Source organism: Branchiostoma floridae, chromosome 8 (genome assembly GCF_000003815.2).
Source record: "Branchiostoma floridae strain S238N-H82 chromosome 8, Bfl_VNyyK, whole genome shotgun sequence".
Lineage (NCBI taxonomy): Eukaryota > Metazoa > Chordata > Leptocardii > Amphioxiformes > Branchiostomatidae > Branchiostoma > Branchiostoma floridae.
The window spans coordinates 24,585,096-24,598,153 of record NC_049986.1 but is presented as its reverse complement, the minus strand read 5'-3'; the positions used below and the strand labels follow the sequence as shown (position 1 = coordinate 24,598,153).

General features: G+C 44.2%; 1 protein-coding gene and 1 long non-coding RNA gene across 3 annotated transcripts; one reads left to right on the top strand and one right to left on the bottom strand.

Annotated features, from left to right (window-relative positions):
• LOC118421726 lies at positions 1-11,614 on the top strand. Of its 2 annotated transcripts, none has more exons than XM_035829223.1 (6): positions 1-363; positions 5,330-5,372; positions 7,309-7,387; positions 7,661-7,799; positions 9,508-9,618; positions 10,894-11,614. In XM_035829223.1, the coding sequence occupies exons 2-6, from the start codon at positions 5,338-5,340 to the stop codon at positions 10,908-10,910; spliced, it is 381 nt and encodes a 126-aa protein (XP_035685116.1). In that variant the 5' UTR covers positions 1-363; positions 5,330-5,337; the 3' UTR covers positions 10,911-11,614. The 2 variants fall into 2 exon arrangements, with proteins under 2 accessions (XP_035685116.1, XP_035685115.1); XM_035829222.1 differs by lacking the exon at positions 1-363 and adding an exon at positions 2,873-3,046.
• LOC118421737 lies at positions 11,367-12,183 on the bottom strand. The gene is made up of 2 exons (XR_004831867.1): positions 12,119-12,183; positions 11,367-11,847 (listed from the first exon to the last, which is right to left on the bottom strand). It is a non-coding gene; the product is annotated as an uncharacterized LOC118421737 (long non-coding RNA).
• Positions 12,184-13,058: the final 875 nt, after the last annotated feature.

The window sequence follows — 13,058 nt, the reverse complement described above, 5'->3', positions numbered from 1 at the left end:
CGACATTTTCCTTAAGAAACCCGGTCTCCTTGGAGACTGTCTCACACCACACCTGGTCTCCCTGTAGCTGACAACAGCACACAAACACGAGGTGGAGCAGGAGGGAAAGTTTGGCTCGGAAGTTTGGAAACTTTGCCGAGTTTTGCCAGCTCTGTTTTCTCCTGTTTGGAAACTTTGTCCAGTTTTGCCAGCTCTGTTTTCCATTGTTTGGTCCGTGACTCTGGGTTAAACGGTTGTTAATCGGTAAATACGGGAGAGAGACGCACACGAGCTGAGCGGGTTCACACACCGGGTAGAGACGGGTCTGTCCGGCCACAGTTTTGAAAGCTGTTCTAGTCATTCGGGCCACCCGAAAAACGGCTGGTAAGTTCATACTTTTATCAGCACCATTTTCACATACTCTCCTCTGAATACTAGGTTTTCTATTCATTGTTGTTTGTGAGTTTGTGGGTGAGAATGCTTTGTGTTGTGTTAGGGTGAGTCAAAACGTAATGAGTGGACTTTAATGACCTGTCTTGTGAGGAGGGAATTTGGCCTGTATGGAAGGACTGGCCATATTTTGGGCGTGATCTGGGCTAAAGAAAAGGTTTTGGCCAAAGTGCGAGAGGATTTCCTATGTCAGTTGGTTTCCCTCTACTTCAACATATCTGATATTTTACATCTGCCGATTTGTTGGGAAACCATCAAAAAGTTAGTCGCCAAGCAGAGGTTGGAAATGAAAAGATTGCGACCTTCGTCTAGATCTGATTTGCACCGTTTTCTGACCGCTGACGCGGCGCTGTTGAAAATACTGACTGTTAAAACATTACGGCGCAAGTCAGATAAAGGTCACAATCTTTCCATCCGACTTCTGCTTGGAGAGTATTGAGCAATACCGTTCCCGGAATCCGTGTTTGGTTTGCGTCTTGAATATCCATTCCTCCACCAAAATGGCCGCTGCGGCTTTATGCATGTCTGTGTTCGTGCAGCATGTACTAGAGGCTTCTATTAGGTATATTTGTGGGGGATATACATGTAGTCTTCGGACTGTCATGTGAAACTTTACTGTGCTGTGAGTAACAAGTTAAAATATTGGACACCCAACGTTAAGTCCGGATTCCTGGCATTGAAACAGAAAAGGTTGTCTATACCAAGCCAAGTGTTGTTAGGATAGCAGCCGGGCTGTTCTAAGTCCCGTTACGGGTCCACGGGGGCCCGTCACGTTCAACGTCTGCTCTACGGCACGACCCAGTCCTTCCTGGCGCTTGCCTACCGCCACCTTCCGCCCTGGGATCCCGTCACGTTCACGGTCTGGCTTACGGCACGACCCAGCCCCTCCTTCTGCATGACCCCCGCCCCCTCCCGCCCGGGGTCCCGTCACGTCCACGGTCCGGGTTACGGCACGACCCAGCTCCTCCTGCGGCATGCCCCCCGCCCCCTCCCGCCCGGGGTCCCGTCACGTCCCGCCCGGGGTCCTGTCACGTCCACGGCCCGGGATACGGCACGACCCAGCCCCTCCTGCGGCATGCCCTCCGCCCCCTCCCGCCCTTAATGGCCACTAATGCCGCCCCATGAGCCACCTTAATCCCCATCGGATTAGCGATGTTTGAGGACGGCTTAATCCCCTGCGACCCGAAGAAAGGACTTGAGACTACGTCAGCACACGAACCCGTCTCACCTGTCACAGGTAAAGCTTACCTGGTACAGGTGTACAATAACGTCTATCACCTCCTCACACGATGTAGAAGGGAAAGTTTCACAATGCTTAACAAAGACTTACTTCCGACAAAAGGTAGCAAGGAACTAGAACGGAAACATTTGATAGCAAATATAATTTTACCCCCACATCGCCTATATATAGCCTAACAAACTACTGACCTGACTATTCTTACTAAAACACGTATTATTGTGACCAGCCCCTCCAGCTCTGTCCCGCCACTTGCTACATAAAGTAATCGAACACCACAGAGCGTCTGCTACTTTACTAGTAACCATGGTGACAGCCGTCTGGTTCAGGTCATTGACCTTATGTGCTTGGAGAAGAAGAAGAAGAAACAAAAAAGAAACAATATGCTTACCTTCATGATCAGTGAAGGTAAGCATTATTAAGTGGTGATTGCGAACTTTTATGTTGTTCCAAAAATACTATTTAAAAATACCTACCGTACCGTTATCAAAACGGGATTCACGTGACATTTGATTTATTTAATCATTTTTAATACGATGCAAGATTCAACCATTATGATTTAAAAAGAATAAAACCGTATTAAGTGTGACAAGTTGTTCATTTTTATTGCAAAATTATTGACAAGGCGTAATGTTGTCATCAAAACAAAGGGCATTGAAAGAAATACAAGCAAAGCACAAGAATTCCAAAGTAGTGTGAGATAAACCGCAGTTACGAACGTGAGAAAAAAATGAAATCTATTATTGGTGAATTGTAAGTAGGTCAGACTGTAGGTTCTTTCATCTATGAAATTCGTTGAGTGATCTGTCGAACCTTTGGTCGTTCAGCGATCGCCGTCTAGTGGAAATGGTCTTCATCGTTTGATGTATTTTTGCATGCCCAGTGCCGTTATCAGGGGCGATGTTTACAGACCCTCCGGTTTATCTCAGGCCGTGTCACGCGGGCTTGATTTTTGCTGTAACTTCGGCGGCAATTAAACATAGTTTAGACCGAGTTACGGCAAACACGGGGTGAGGGGACAGGCATGTGATAGACGAGTATGTGATAGGCACGCGGGATCGGGAGAGTGTTACGTGGCGGTGGGTTTTGCTGGGAGAGTGATGGAGGCGGCGTCTAGACGAAGTCAGCCTCGGGAGAGAGGTGGAGAACGCCCGATGACTTTTGGAAGTTGTGCCGGTAGCATCAGGGAGCGTCACACGAGCCCAGACATGCAGCGGGCGTCCAGACGGGGTCAGTCTCGGGATAAGAGTGGAGAACGCCCGGTGACAGTTGGAGGACGTGTCGGTAGCGTGAGGGAACGACACACAAGCCCAGATAAACGAGCTAAAACTCCTGAAGTAGGACGTGCGCCCAGTGCTGGAGAATGGAGAATAAGTTTCGGTACGTGTCGCCTGGTATATCATGTTAGCTCAGCTCGTTTTAGCGAGGATACAATGGATAGAACAAAATTGTCTTTGAGAAGAAACTTGCGGTATGATTTTCGACCCCCTTCCCAGTCCAAGTATCCTTCTGGCCGATCTTTCGTAGGTTCTTTCTGACATTTATAAAGCCCCGTTGTGGACAGGACACATCTTGGACAACATAGCCAAAAAAAATGTACATCGACTTCCCTCCATTTTTCCCTTAAATGGGAGCCCTACATTTCCACAGCCGCCTTTCTAAAATTGTGCCGCGAGCAACAGCAATTAGATGTGCAGAGTTTAGGTGTGTTTGGGAGCGGGCAGGCGCACATTCGATTGAGTTCCGTATCTACATTTTTTTGTGGTTTAGGTAAATTTTGTGGACAAGAAGCTGTATTCAAGTTACTTTGACTTGTATTGTGCAGCCTGTTTATCGAATCCAAAATAACGCACTTTTCCGGTCGCAAACTTTGCCTAACCGTAAGTATGGTAGAGACCAGTTTGTAGAGACCAACGTTGCTACACCAGGGCCTTATCTTTCTTCCCATCATCCCACGGGCGCCTGTCGTCCCCCGCAGCCTATCATTAACTACAGCAGGTCATTAACGGGTTACTGATCACCTCATTAACGGGTTACTAATCACCTCATTAACGGGTTAATTAGTGATGCAGGTTGTGATTAGCGCTGATCGTTTCCGCGTTAACATGATATGATCAGAACGGGACTTTGAAACGTTCCTTCTTTCTTCTCTTATTTCATTCTTTCCGCAAATTTGCCCCTCTCTTTATATCACTCTCTTTCCTTCCCTCTTTCCTGACCTGCACTGGTTGCAGTTTGCTAAACTCGATGGGCACTGCTATCAATAAATTACCTAATCATATCCTGACCATCAAAACAACATGTAACAAGACCACAGCATGTGCAGGGGAAATGACACAATAAGTTCTACTGCAGTATTAAGGTCACACACACCAGCGGACTAGTCTCCAAGCAGACCCGACGGTGCCTTAGAAATAGTATCAAAGCTGGCCAGGGACTTAGTATGTGCCCGTTTGACTCCCTTAGCCGGCTATCTCCCTTTGGCCGGCTATACTCCTTTGCCAGCTTTGATATACTATCTCTAAGGCACCGATGGGTCTGATTGGAGACTACCAGCGGACCTCCATATTCCCAACCTCTATCCACATACCAAACATACCAAACACCAAATATCACAATCCATCCAGTATGCTGACCGCAAATATTCGGAGAAACAAACACACACAGAAGCACCCCCCCACACACACACACAATAATTATTTTTTTCTTGGAGCTGACATGTTACATACTCAGTGTGAAAAGGTTACATGATACTCTAAAATGATAACGCAGCTGGAATGTCGCCCTATCTTCTATAAAATTCCTGGGGCATGACGTCATCCCACCAGGTGTTCCCACAGGTAATCCAGGACTGGAGACAACTGGAGACAACAGATAAGAACACATCGCTGTTCTGTCACCAGGTGTCACGGTTTATTGCCGCGCCCTCTAGCGTTACTTGAATACAACTGCAACGGCCAGTCAATGAAAATTGTTTTCTTCGTAACACCCTCGTGAAAGGTTGTTAGGGTTCAAGGTTCCTTAAAGGATATACAACAACAGTTTTTGATACGAGACTAAAAATCCTTTCCTAGAAACCGCCTAATGGAATATCCGTGTTCTGCCTGGTCTTCTCAGCGGACAATTGGTCCCTAGAGGGGGATGTGATGAATGACACATCATCATGGCAATAATGCAGATAAGCGTCGGGCTGGGGTAAAACTATCCAGGGTTTCGCGTCACCAGCAAGAGGTTTTGATAATTTTCTATCTGAGCAAGGAGGTTAAAAAAAGACCCTGAGCAAACGTGTTGGAACAAACTTCGAGGAGAGGGCTCACTAAATTATGACACATTGATGACATCACTACGGAAACAAACAAAACTGGTTTTGGACATGAACATATTCCTGAGAAAATCCCTTCTTTTTATACGGCATTTTGTTCATGTTTTACACTTGTACGATTTGCCTTGCAAGTGATGAGAACCAATATCCTGCAGTGCCCAGCCTGGCGCCAGACGGCGCTTCTCGGCCACCGTACCGTCACCATGAGCAGAAGACCGGGGTTGTTCGGGCACGTTAGGGTCGAGACGGGACGGTGTCTTCGCCATGTAGACGTGTCGTCTTGAGGGCGTCTAAGTGACACAGGGTTCCTTAAGACATCATGGAATATTCTTATTTTGCAGGGAAGATCATGGACAACAGGAAAAAGACGGACGTCTTGACCAGGTGAGTCCCTTAAGGTCAAAGCACCTGCCTTATTTAGGTAATAACAACATTAAGGGACGCGTACTGTTGACTGCTTTTGTTTGTATGATAACATTACTTGAAATGTATATGTTGCGGGTCATTAATCTTAGCTTAGACCTTGTGAAATTTTATAAAACAAACAAAATGCCATTCTTTATTTAGAAAATTCATTATGGACGTTCCCTTAGACACGTACGCCTCGAAACTTCCTGAATAAAATACAATGACATACATACATAACACTGACTAAATGTTATAAAACAAACAAACAAACTTACAATAAACAAACTAATAAAGTGGTCTCTCGTTGCCGAACATAGCTGTCTGTTTTGAAATAGGCTTGACAGTCGCTCGTTCAAAAAGAGCATTTCGAATTGGGATTAAAACGTTATTTGTGTCACCAACAGCACAGTAAAGAAGTTGACATAGAAGATTTATTAACACAATAGAAATCTCACACGTGCTCAAAGATGGATGTAACGTGGATATTATTTTCGGCCGGTTGCGCAGACTGTGGTTACCTTGTGTGAAATCATCAGGAACGTCTGGCTCTGAGCAACACTAACGATGACAAACATTTCACGAGCCACAGACTAGTATAACCAGTAGTGATAAGGACCGACTCTTTGTCCAAACCAGGTGTTGAGATGTAAGTGGATCAAACCACTTAGCCGCGGTGAATTCACTTGTTACAATTATCATTTTTTTGTGGTACGAGTTTCAGCGAGGCAACAGAACCTACGGTCGACAAGAATGTCCTGCAACTTTTCTGGCACTGAATTTGGTTGGACACATCCCCGAGAAAGGGCGTGCTGCGGCTAACATGATCATGATGTGCGGCAAAGGTGATAGGGACCTTACGGTCAAATATGAAAACTAAAAATTAATAAGGAAGTTAAAGAGAGGGTGTGAAAAAGGTGTCAAATCGATCATCAGCTTGGACATGTCAGGGGATTCGAACCCAGTACATCTGGCTCTGGGTCAAACATCCTAACTGTTACGCCAACACGTCGCCACTATTTTTGCTCAATAAACTCCTTAAACACAACGCGAGTCGTCCCTGCAGCCCTGGCGACTGCCGAAGACGCAATCCCCCCGGGGAAGGCCATATGATATCCATTATAAATGACGCAACAATGGGAAGGGTACTTATAGAGCTAACGGGACAATAGCAGGGTACTTAGTGTGCATTAAGGCGGCTTGTCGCTATGAGCGGCTGTCATGAAGCTACCGTGCCCTAACGCTGACGAGTGACGTAGGCGTAAAATTGCCCTTTCCACAAGACGGAGACCGCGCTGCGCTGTCACTGCGACCTAAAACGGATGTGTGTAACCTTCGATTTCAAACTGGGTATATATCAGACAATGTATAATAGCGTGACTTAAAAGACAACAAAACACACAAAGCGTAAAAAGATTAGTGTTTTCTCTACAAATCCGTTAAGCGATGTGTCCAATCTTAGGTCTAGAAAGAGCACGGCGAGACGCCTTCCTAGTGGAATTGGGGAGGGGGGGGTGTATGCCGGCCTGTCGCTGTGAGTGTCTAGTTGTCATGGAGATAACGTGTCCTGACGCTGCTTGTCATAAAGCGAAAGTGCCCTACCAGTGCAGAATAGCGTGACTCGGGCCAAGGGCATGCAGTGATTTTAAATGTACCGCAAATATCTGACGTAATAGTAATTGGGTATGTAGATTCCAACTCCAGGGCCCGGTCACGCCCCAAAATAGCTCGGTTGTACCCCAAAGTTAGGCCAGGAGCCATAAGCTTCGCCCACGCTTGAAAGTGCAAGAAAAAAAAAATCAACAGTCCGTAAACTACACAGAGGGGTCCTTTTTCTAAATGTGACAATAGATAACAGTTTCAGTACACATCTGCGAAACGTAAAGGACAGTCTTACATATTTTTATGTTTTCAGGTATTTTGAGTACAAGAGAATCTGGGATAAGCACAGGTACCCGGGAGAGAACACCAAGGAGCTGCTATGGAGCCAACAGGTGAGTCTTCAACTTTCTTCTCTCAGGCTCAAGAAAACACATACCTACACTACACATTATACCATATCTCGAAAAAAACGATTTAAAGTGGTTCCTTATCATTTTTCATAGCCACTATCAATTCAAATCTCTAATGACTTTTAATGAGTTAGTAAGTATCTCAAGACATTCACATTATGTATTCACCATTGCGTTGAAAATCTAGACCAAATAGAGATCTTAAAACACCAGGAAGACTTCTAAACTTTAAGACTTGTGCCTCGACCTTAACAGCTGAAGGAGCGCCAGCTGCGCGCCTCAAGACACCAGCGGAAGAAGTCTCAGGAGGCCAAGGAGCAGGTCTTGTCGTTACTGGCGATGCGGGAGGAGGAGGAGAGGGCTAAGGAGGAGGCTGATAAAGATGGGCTTACAGGTCAGGGGTTACAGGTTAAGGGTCAGGAGGAGGCTGATCAAAATGGGCTTACAGGTCAGGGGTTACAGGTTAAGGGTCAGGAGGAGGCTGATCAAAATGGGCTTACAGGTCAGGGGTTACAGGTTAAGGGTCAGGAGGAGGCTGATTTTTTTTTTATTATTTATTTCATCTTGAGACAGATGGGTTACCCCTACAACAGTGCATACAGTAGTTGATTTCTAAGGGGGCCCATCAAACATACATGTAAATAATAAATACAGGACAAAAACGTGATAACAATCAGTCAAACTTTGAACACCAGGGACAACATACAGTACAGAAAACATAAAACCGGTGCGTCAAAACATAATCAGTGTCCATACTCATGTCGAAAACGTTCCAAGGTCAAAATCAATATGTCAAGAGATGGGGTGGAGGTCAGAGGTCAAATCATATATCAAATCATGTGTAAAACGAAAATTAATGAAACTGAAATTTACAAAGCGTGGATACTAAATCATATGTAGAGATTGAACAAACAAAAAAATTTAAAGAACAGTAAGGCACATCAGAGACAAAGGTGCTTTTCCATACTAAGTTTCAATATTACTTGAGGTCAGATAAACATATGTTCTTCAGAGCTGTTTTAAAGCCTTTTAGTGTTGTGATGTTTCTTATGTTATCTGCTAGTTTGTTGTACTGGCTAGTGCCAGTGTATGCAAATGTTTTTTGTCCACATGTGGTGGTGTAGCTTGGTGGGTGTAGTTTAGTGGTCTGCCTAGTGTTGTAAGTATGGATACGAGAGTTGTGCTGAAATGTGGCGGATAGGTATGTTGGTGCCAAGCCTGTCAGACATTTGAAAACCATAATGCACGTGTGCTCAAATCTCCTATCAGCCAGGTATTTCCAGTTGAGAGTTTGGTGGAGGTTCACAATGCTGATGTCCCGTTGCCTACGTTGCAGCACCACCCTAGCCGCTCTGTTTTGTAGTATTTGTAGTTGCCGTTGTTTGGTGGCCCCACAGGTTCCCCAGACAGTGTCACAATAGTCGAAAATAGGCAATATCATAGTCTTGTACAACATGTCAGCAATACTGAAAGTCAGGCAGTGTCTGAGGCGTCTAAGTAGTCCAATCCTCTGTGACACCTTACTACAAACTTTGTCTATATGTTCATTAAAGGACAGGTGGGAGTCAAGGTACAGACCAAGATATTTGAACGTATGAACTCTTTCTATGATTTCTTGGTCAATTTTGACTGTCAAGGACTGTGCTTGCTTTAACCTGTTAGCAGTGCCAAATAACATCCATTTAGTCTTGGTTACATTTAAAGATGGGCTTACAGGTCAGGGGTTACAGGTTAAGGGTCAGGAGGAGAGGGTTAAGGAGAATGCTGTTAAGTTCTGGCTTACAGGTCAGGGGTTACAGGTTAAGGGTCAGGAGGAGAGGGTTAAGGAGGAGGCAGACTAGGACGGGCTCAAAGGTTAGGGGTAAGGGCCAGGACAGGGGAGCTAAGGTGGAGGCAGACAAGGATAACAGGTTAGTGTTAAAGGTTAAGGGTTAGAAAGAGAGCAAAGGAGGAGGCTAATAAAGATATGGACTCGCAAGGTTAGGGGTTATAGGTTACGGGTCAGCAGGAGGATAGAACTGACATGAAGTGGAGGAGAATTTTTTTAGTGTCTTTAAGTTAGCTTGTTGATGGCTGTTTTTCTCCATCTCTGCCCACTGCAGAAGAAGACGGAGGCCGGGAGGAGGTGATCATCCCGCCGCCTCCGCCAGACGAGAACCCGTCAGACGACGAGAGCCAGGACAGCGAGGACGAGCGGCAGCAGGACACGAACGGTGCGGACAGGCGCGGCAGGGACGGAGGGAGGGAGAGAGAGGGAGTTAGAGGGGTGGGAAGCGATGGCACCATACATAGTACTGAGTCTGGAGCAAAACATGATAGTCTCTCCTTGGATAGTCAGAATGATAGAACAGAGGAGAAGCAAGTTAGAAGTGAGTCAGAGGATGGAGAGAATGGGAGAGTGGAGGAAGGAGAGAAAGAAGGTAAACAGGAAGAGGAAGGAGTTAAAGGAGATGAGGAAAAGGACAATCATAAGATAGAGATCACAGTGGAGCATTATGATGCACAGGGGGGTGGGGAGGGTCAGGGAGACACTGAACGTCTTGAGACTGAAAGTCTTGAAAATAAGGCTCAGCACCAAGAGACGAAGCCTGAACATCTTGAGACTAAGGCTGAAAATCTCGAGACTGGGACAAAAGGAGGAGATGGTAAGGAACCAGAGACAGTTAAGGACAGTAGAAGTGAGGTGGATAGTGAGAGTGAGAATCGGTCAGAACAAGAAAATGGCGTAGCAGCTGTCCCGGCTAAGGTGGAAAGTAACCTGAAGACACAGAAGAAAGCTCTGCCAAGAAACTCTGAGACTGAACTTGAGGATGATGTGTTTGATTGACAGCTGAGATGTCTTTGATTGACAGCTGCATCCTTTAACCCTTAGGCTCCTAAATTTGTACTGGAACTTTGGGAGGCAAAGGTTAAAAATTGACAAAGAGTTAATAAGATACGATCAATAATGAAAACCTTGGCACACTTTGCCATGGAAACCTTTCAAGTGGTCCTGATATGTAGATAAACAGTTTTATTTAATCCTATGAAAGTGTGATTTCATCAGTTGTACAAAGTGAGGGAAGGAATATTATGCACATTTCTTGGAAAAAGAAAAAAACAGGGATGTGTGACAAATGATCTATACTGGTACAACTCTTTGAGCTCATTTGACTTGGTCGAAGTGGGGAGGGACAACAGTACGGACTAACTGACATAACTCAAGTATGCTATACTCAAGTATGGCTATAGCATACTTGCACATGACATTTCCCTTTGACATGTTCTGTTTCATTACTTTACATTTTGTGCTGTTCATTTTGTCCATAGTTGTACATTTTGAGCATAAAAGAAACACTACAAATTTTCTATTGGAACGCTTCTATCATACAACTATGAATTCTACCCATGTAACACAGATTTCATTTTACACTTAGACTGTCTTTTTGTGTTTTTATTTCACTTTATTGTTGAGGAATTTTGTTTGTTTGTTTGTTTTGTTTTGACAGGACTGCCTGTACACTGACTGGGACTGGTGTGCACCAGATACTGGCGTCTGGTTGGGCTCAACGGGGACAACGCTGAGTTTGGGTTAGCCACTGGGCCAAAACATGCCGGGCCAGGATAGCCTGGCAACTATATATGGGGTGTTATGACAGGTTCTATGGGACTGCCTTTCCACTAGAACGTGATTGCTGATCCACTGTACATCTGTAAATTGCACATGATGCACTGCTGAAGACGACAGACACGTTTTCGAAATGTCTGCAGAAGAACAAAATAAGGTTGTGTACCAACAAAGACTATGTTCAATGTACACTGTAAAGTGACCTAAACTGGATTTGTCTGATCCTTCATTTCATGACTGGAATATAATGAAAGATGTAAAACTATGATTCAAGGAACAACAAAACTCAGAAAATGTAGGAAATAAATTGTTATTTTGATATGTTAAATCTCAAGAGACACATCAGACACAGTCTTTAGTGGAAAGGGGTGTATTGGGTCACGACTTAAGCTTACATGTAGTTCAGAGTCCTCTACTGTAGTATACATAGTATACCTGCATCATGTACATATTTAATTCAAACATTTTAAACATTAAAAACACAAGGATTTTACTGCAGAAAAGAACATCTTTGTAAATCTCTTACTGACTATCAACTGTTAGTTAAACGTTACACTTTGTTGATAGAAATGAAAGTACATTAAATTTTTGCAACAATGTTATGTTAATGTATGGTGTGATACTTCTTCTAGTTTTAGTGCTAACAAAATTCTGGTGGGATTGGAAGAACCGATTATAGGCAAAATGTCATTGAGGTAACTCAGGTGGCAGACGATCATCCGGTATAAGGTATGGAGTGTAGGGGGGCCTTGTTCATCAGGTATGTGGGTTTGGGGTGTGTGGGGGCTCTGTGACCGAGATGTTGTCATCAAAGGCATCTAGTCCAGACGGGGGTCTGCATGGGGAAAAAGGAGACAAGAATTATACACAAGTTGACTAGCCCAAGCAGGAATTTGTATGGAGGAAACGGAATGACAGAATGATAAAACCTGTGTATGTGCCACCAATGCAAAGTGGATACCAAAGTCTGCAAATGTAAAAGAAAGCAATACGAAACTGAAATGGAAGCAAGCATTGGGCTAGACCAAAGCAACATAATGTTTGACAAATAAGTTCACACAAATCACACATAAAAACAGAAGAGGACAGAAAGGAAAGAGGAGTACCCTGAGACAGGAGGGCCAGGAAGGGGGGGAGCCGGGCTGGAAGGGAGAAAATAAAAGTGTCATCTTTCTGCTAATGATTCTTTGGTTCACAGACTACAAACGACTTGAGAGAATTTACTTGAGATGGCATAGAATATTTACAAGATGAAAACAACACACAGACTGGTATCAGCTGTAAGGTGCCAAACGAATCAGAAAGAAACAGGAAAACTGACTGGAAGATGATGATGATAATGAAACACTTACAGGTAATAAACCAAGTACGAAACTGCAAGCATTCTGGCAGTATTATTTCTGCCATAGCTGTTGTACAGCCACCAACTGTATGGTCATTACTGATCTCAAAATTTATCAACTTTGATTTGATTCAGCAACATCCCTTTGTGCATGAGTAAAATTTGCTGAAAACCTTTTGAACTGGATCTTGAACAGTTGAAGCAGCAGTTCCAACAATAGTAAGGCCTACACTACTGCAGAGCAAGAGAAAGGAAAGAGCGTACCCTGACAGCCGCCGAACGATCGCAGGAACGGCCGAGCTGGAGAAAAAGGCAAGCGAAAAGCAGACTTCAGATTCAGAGAGAGATAAATGGTAAGAAACAGGTAAAATTTACTAAGAAAGGAAAGTATTTTTTGGAAAGTTTGAGAGAAGAAATACCTTTACCTGGATAACTGTCGCATTGGCACAGGTGCACCAGAACTAGAGAAGGGACCATTTACACAGAAAATAAACAAACAAACAAACAAACACAGGAGTGGGAACAGGAAAATTAAGAAGAGCCGTTTAGATTATATCAAGTAACAAAATGAATCTAATTTAACTCAAAGAACGAAGATGCCATAAACACCATGAAAATACTCTATCAAGTAGGTTAGCCTGAAAATATTTGACAAATGATTCATAGCTGAAAATCATTAGAAATAGTAAAACTATAACAAATAG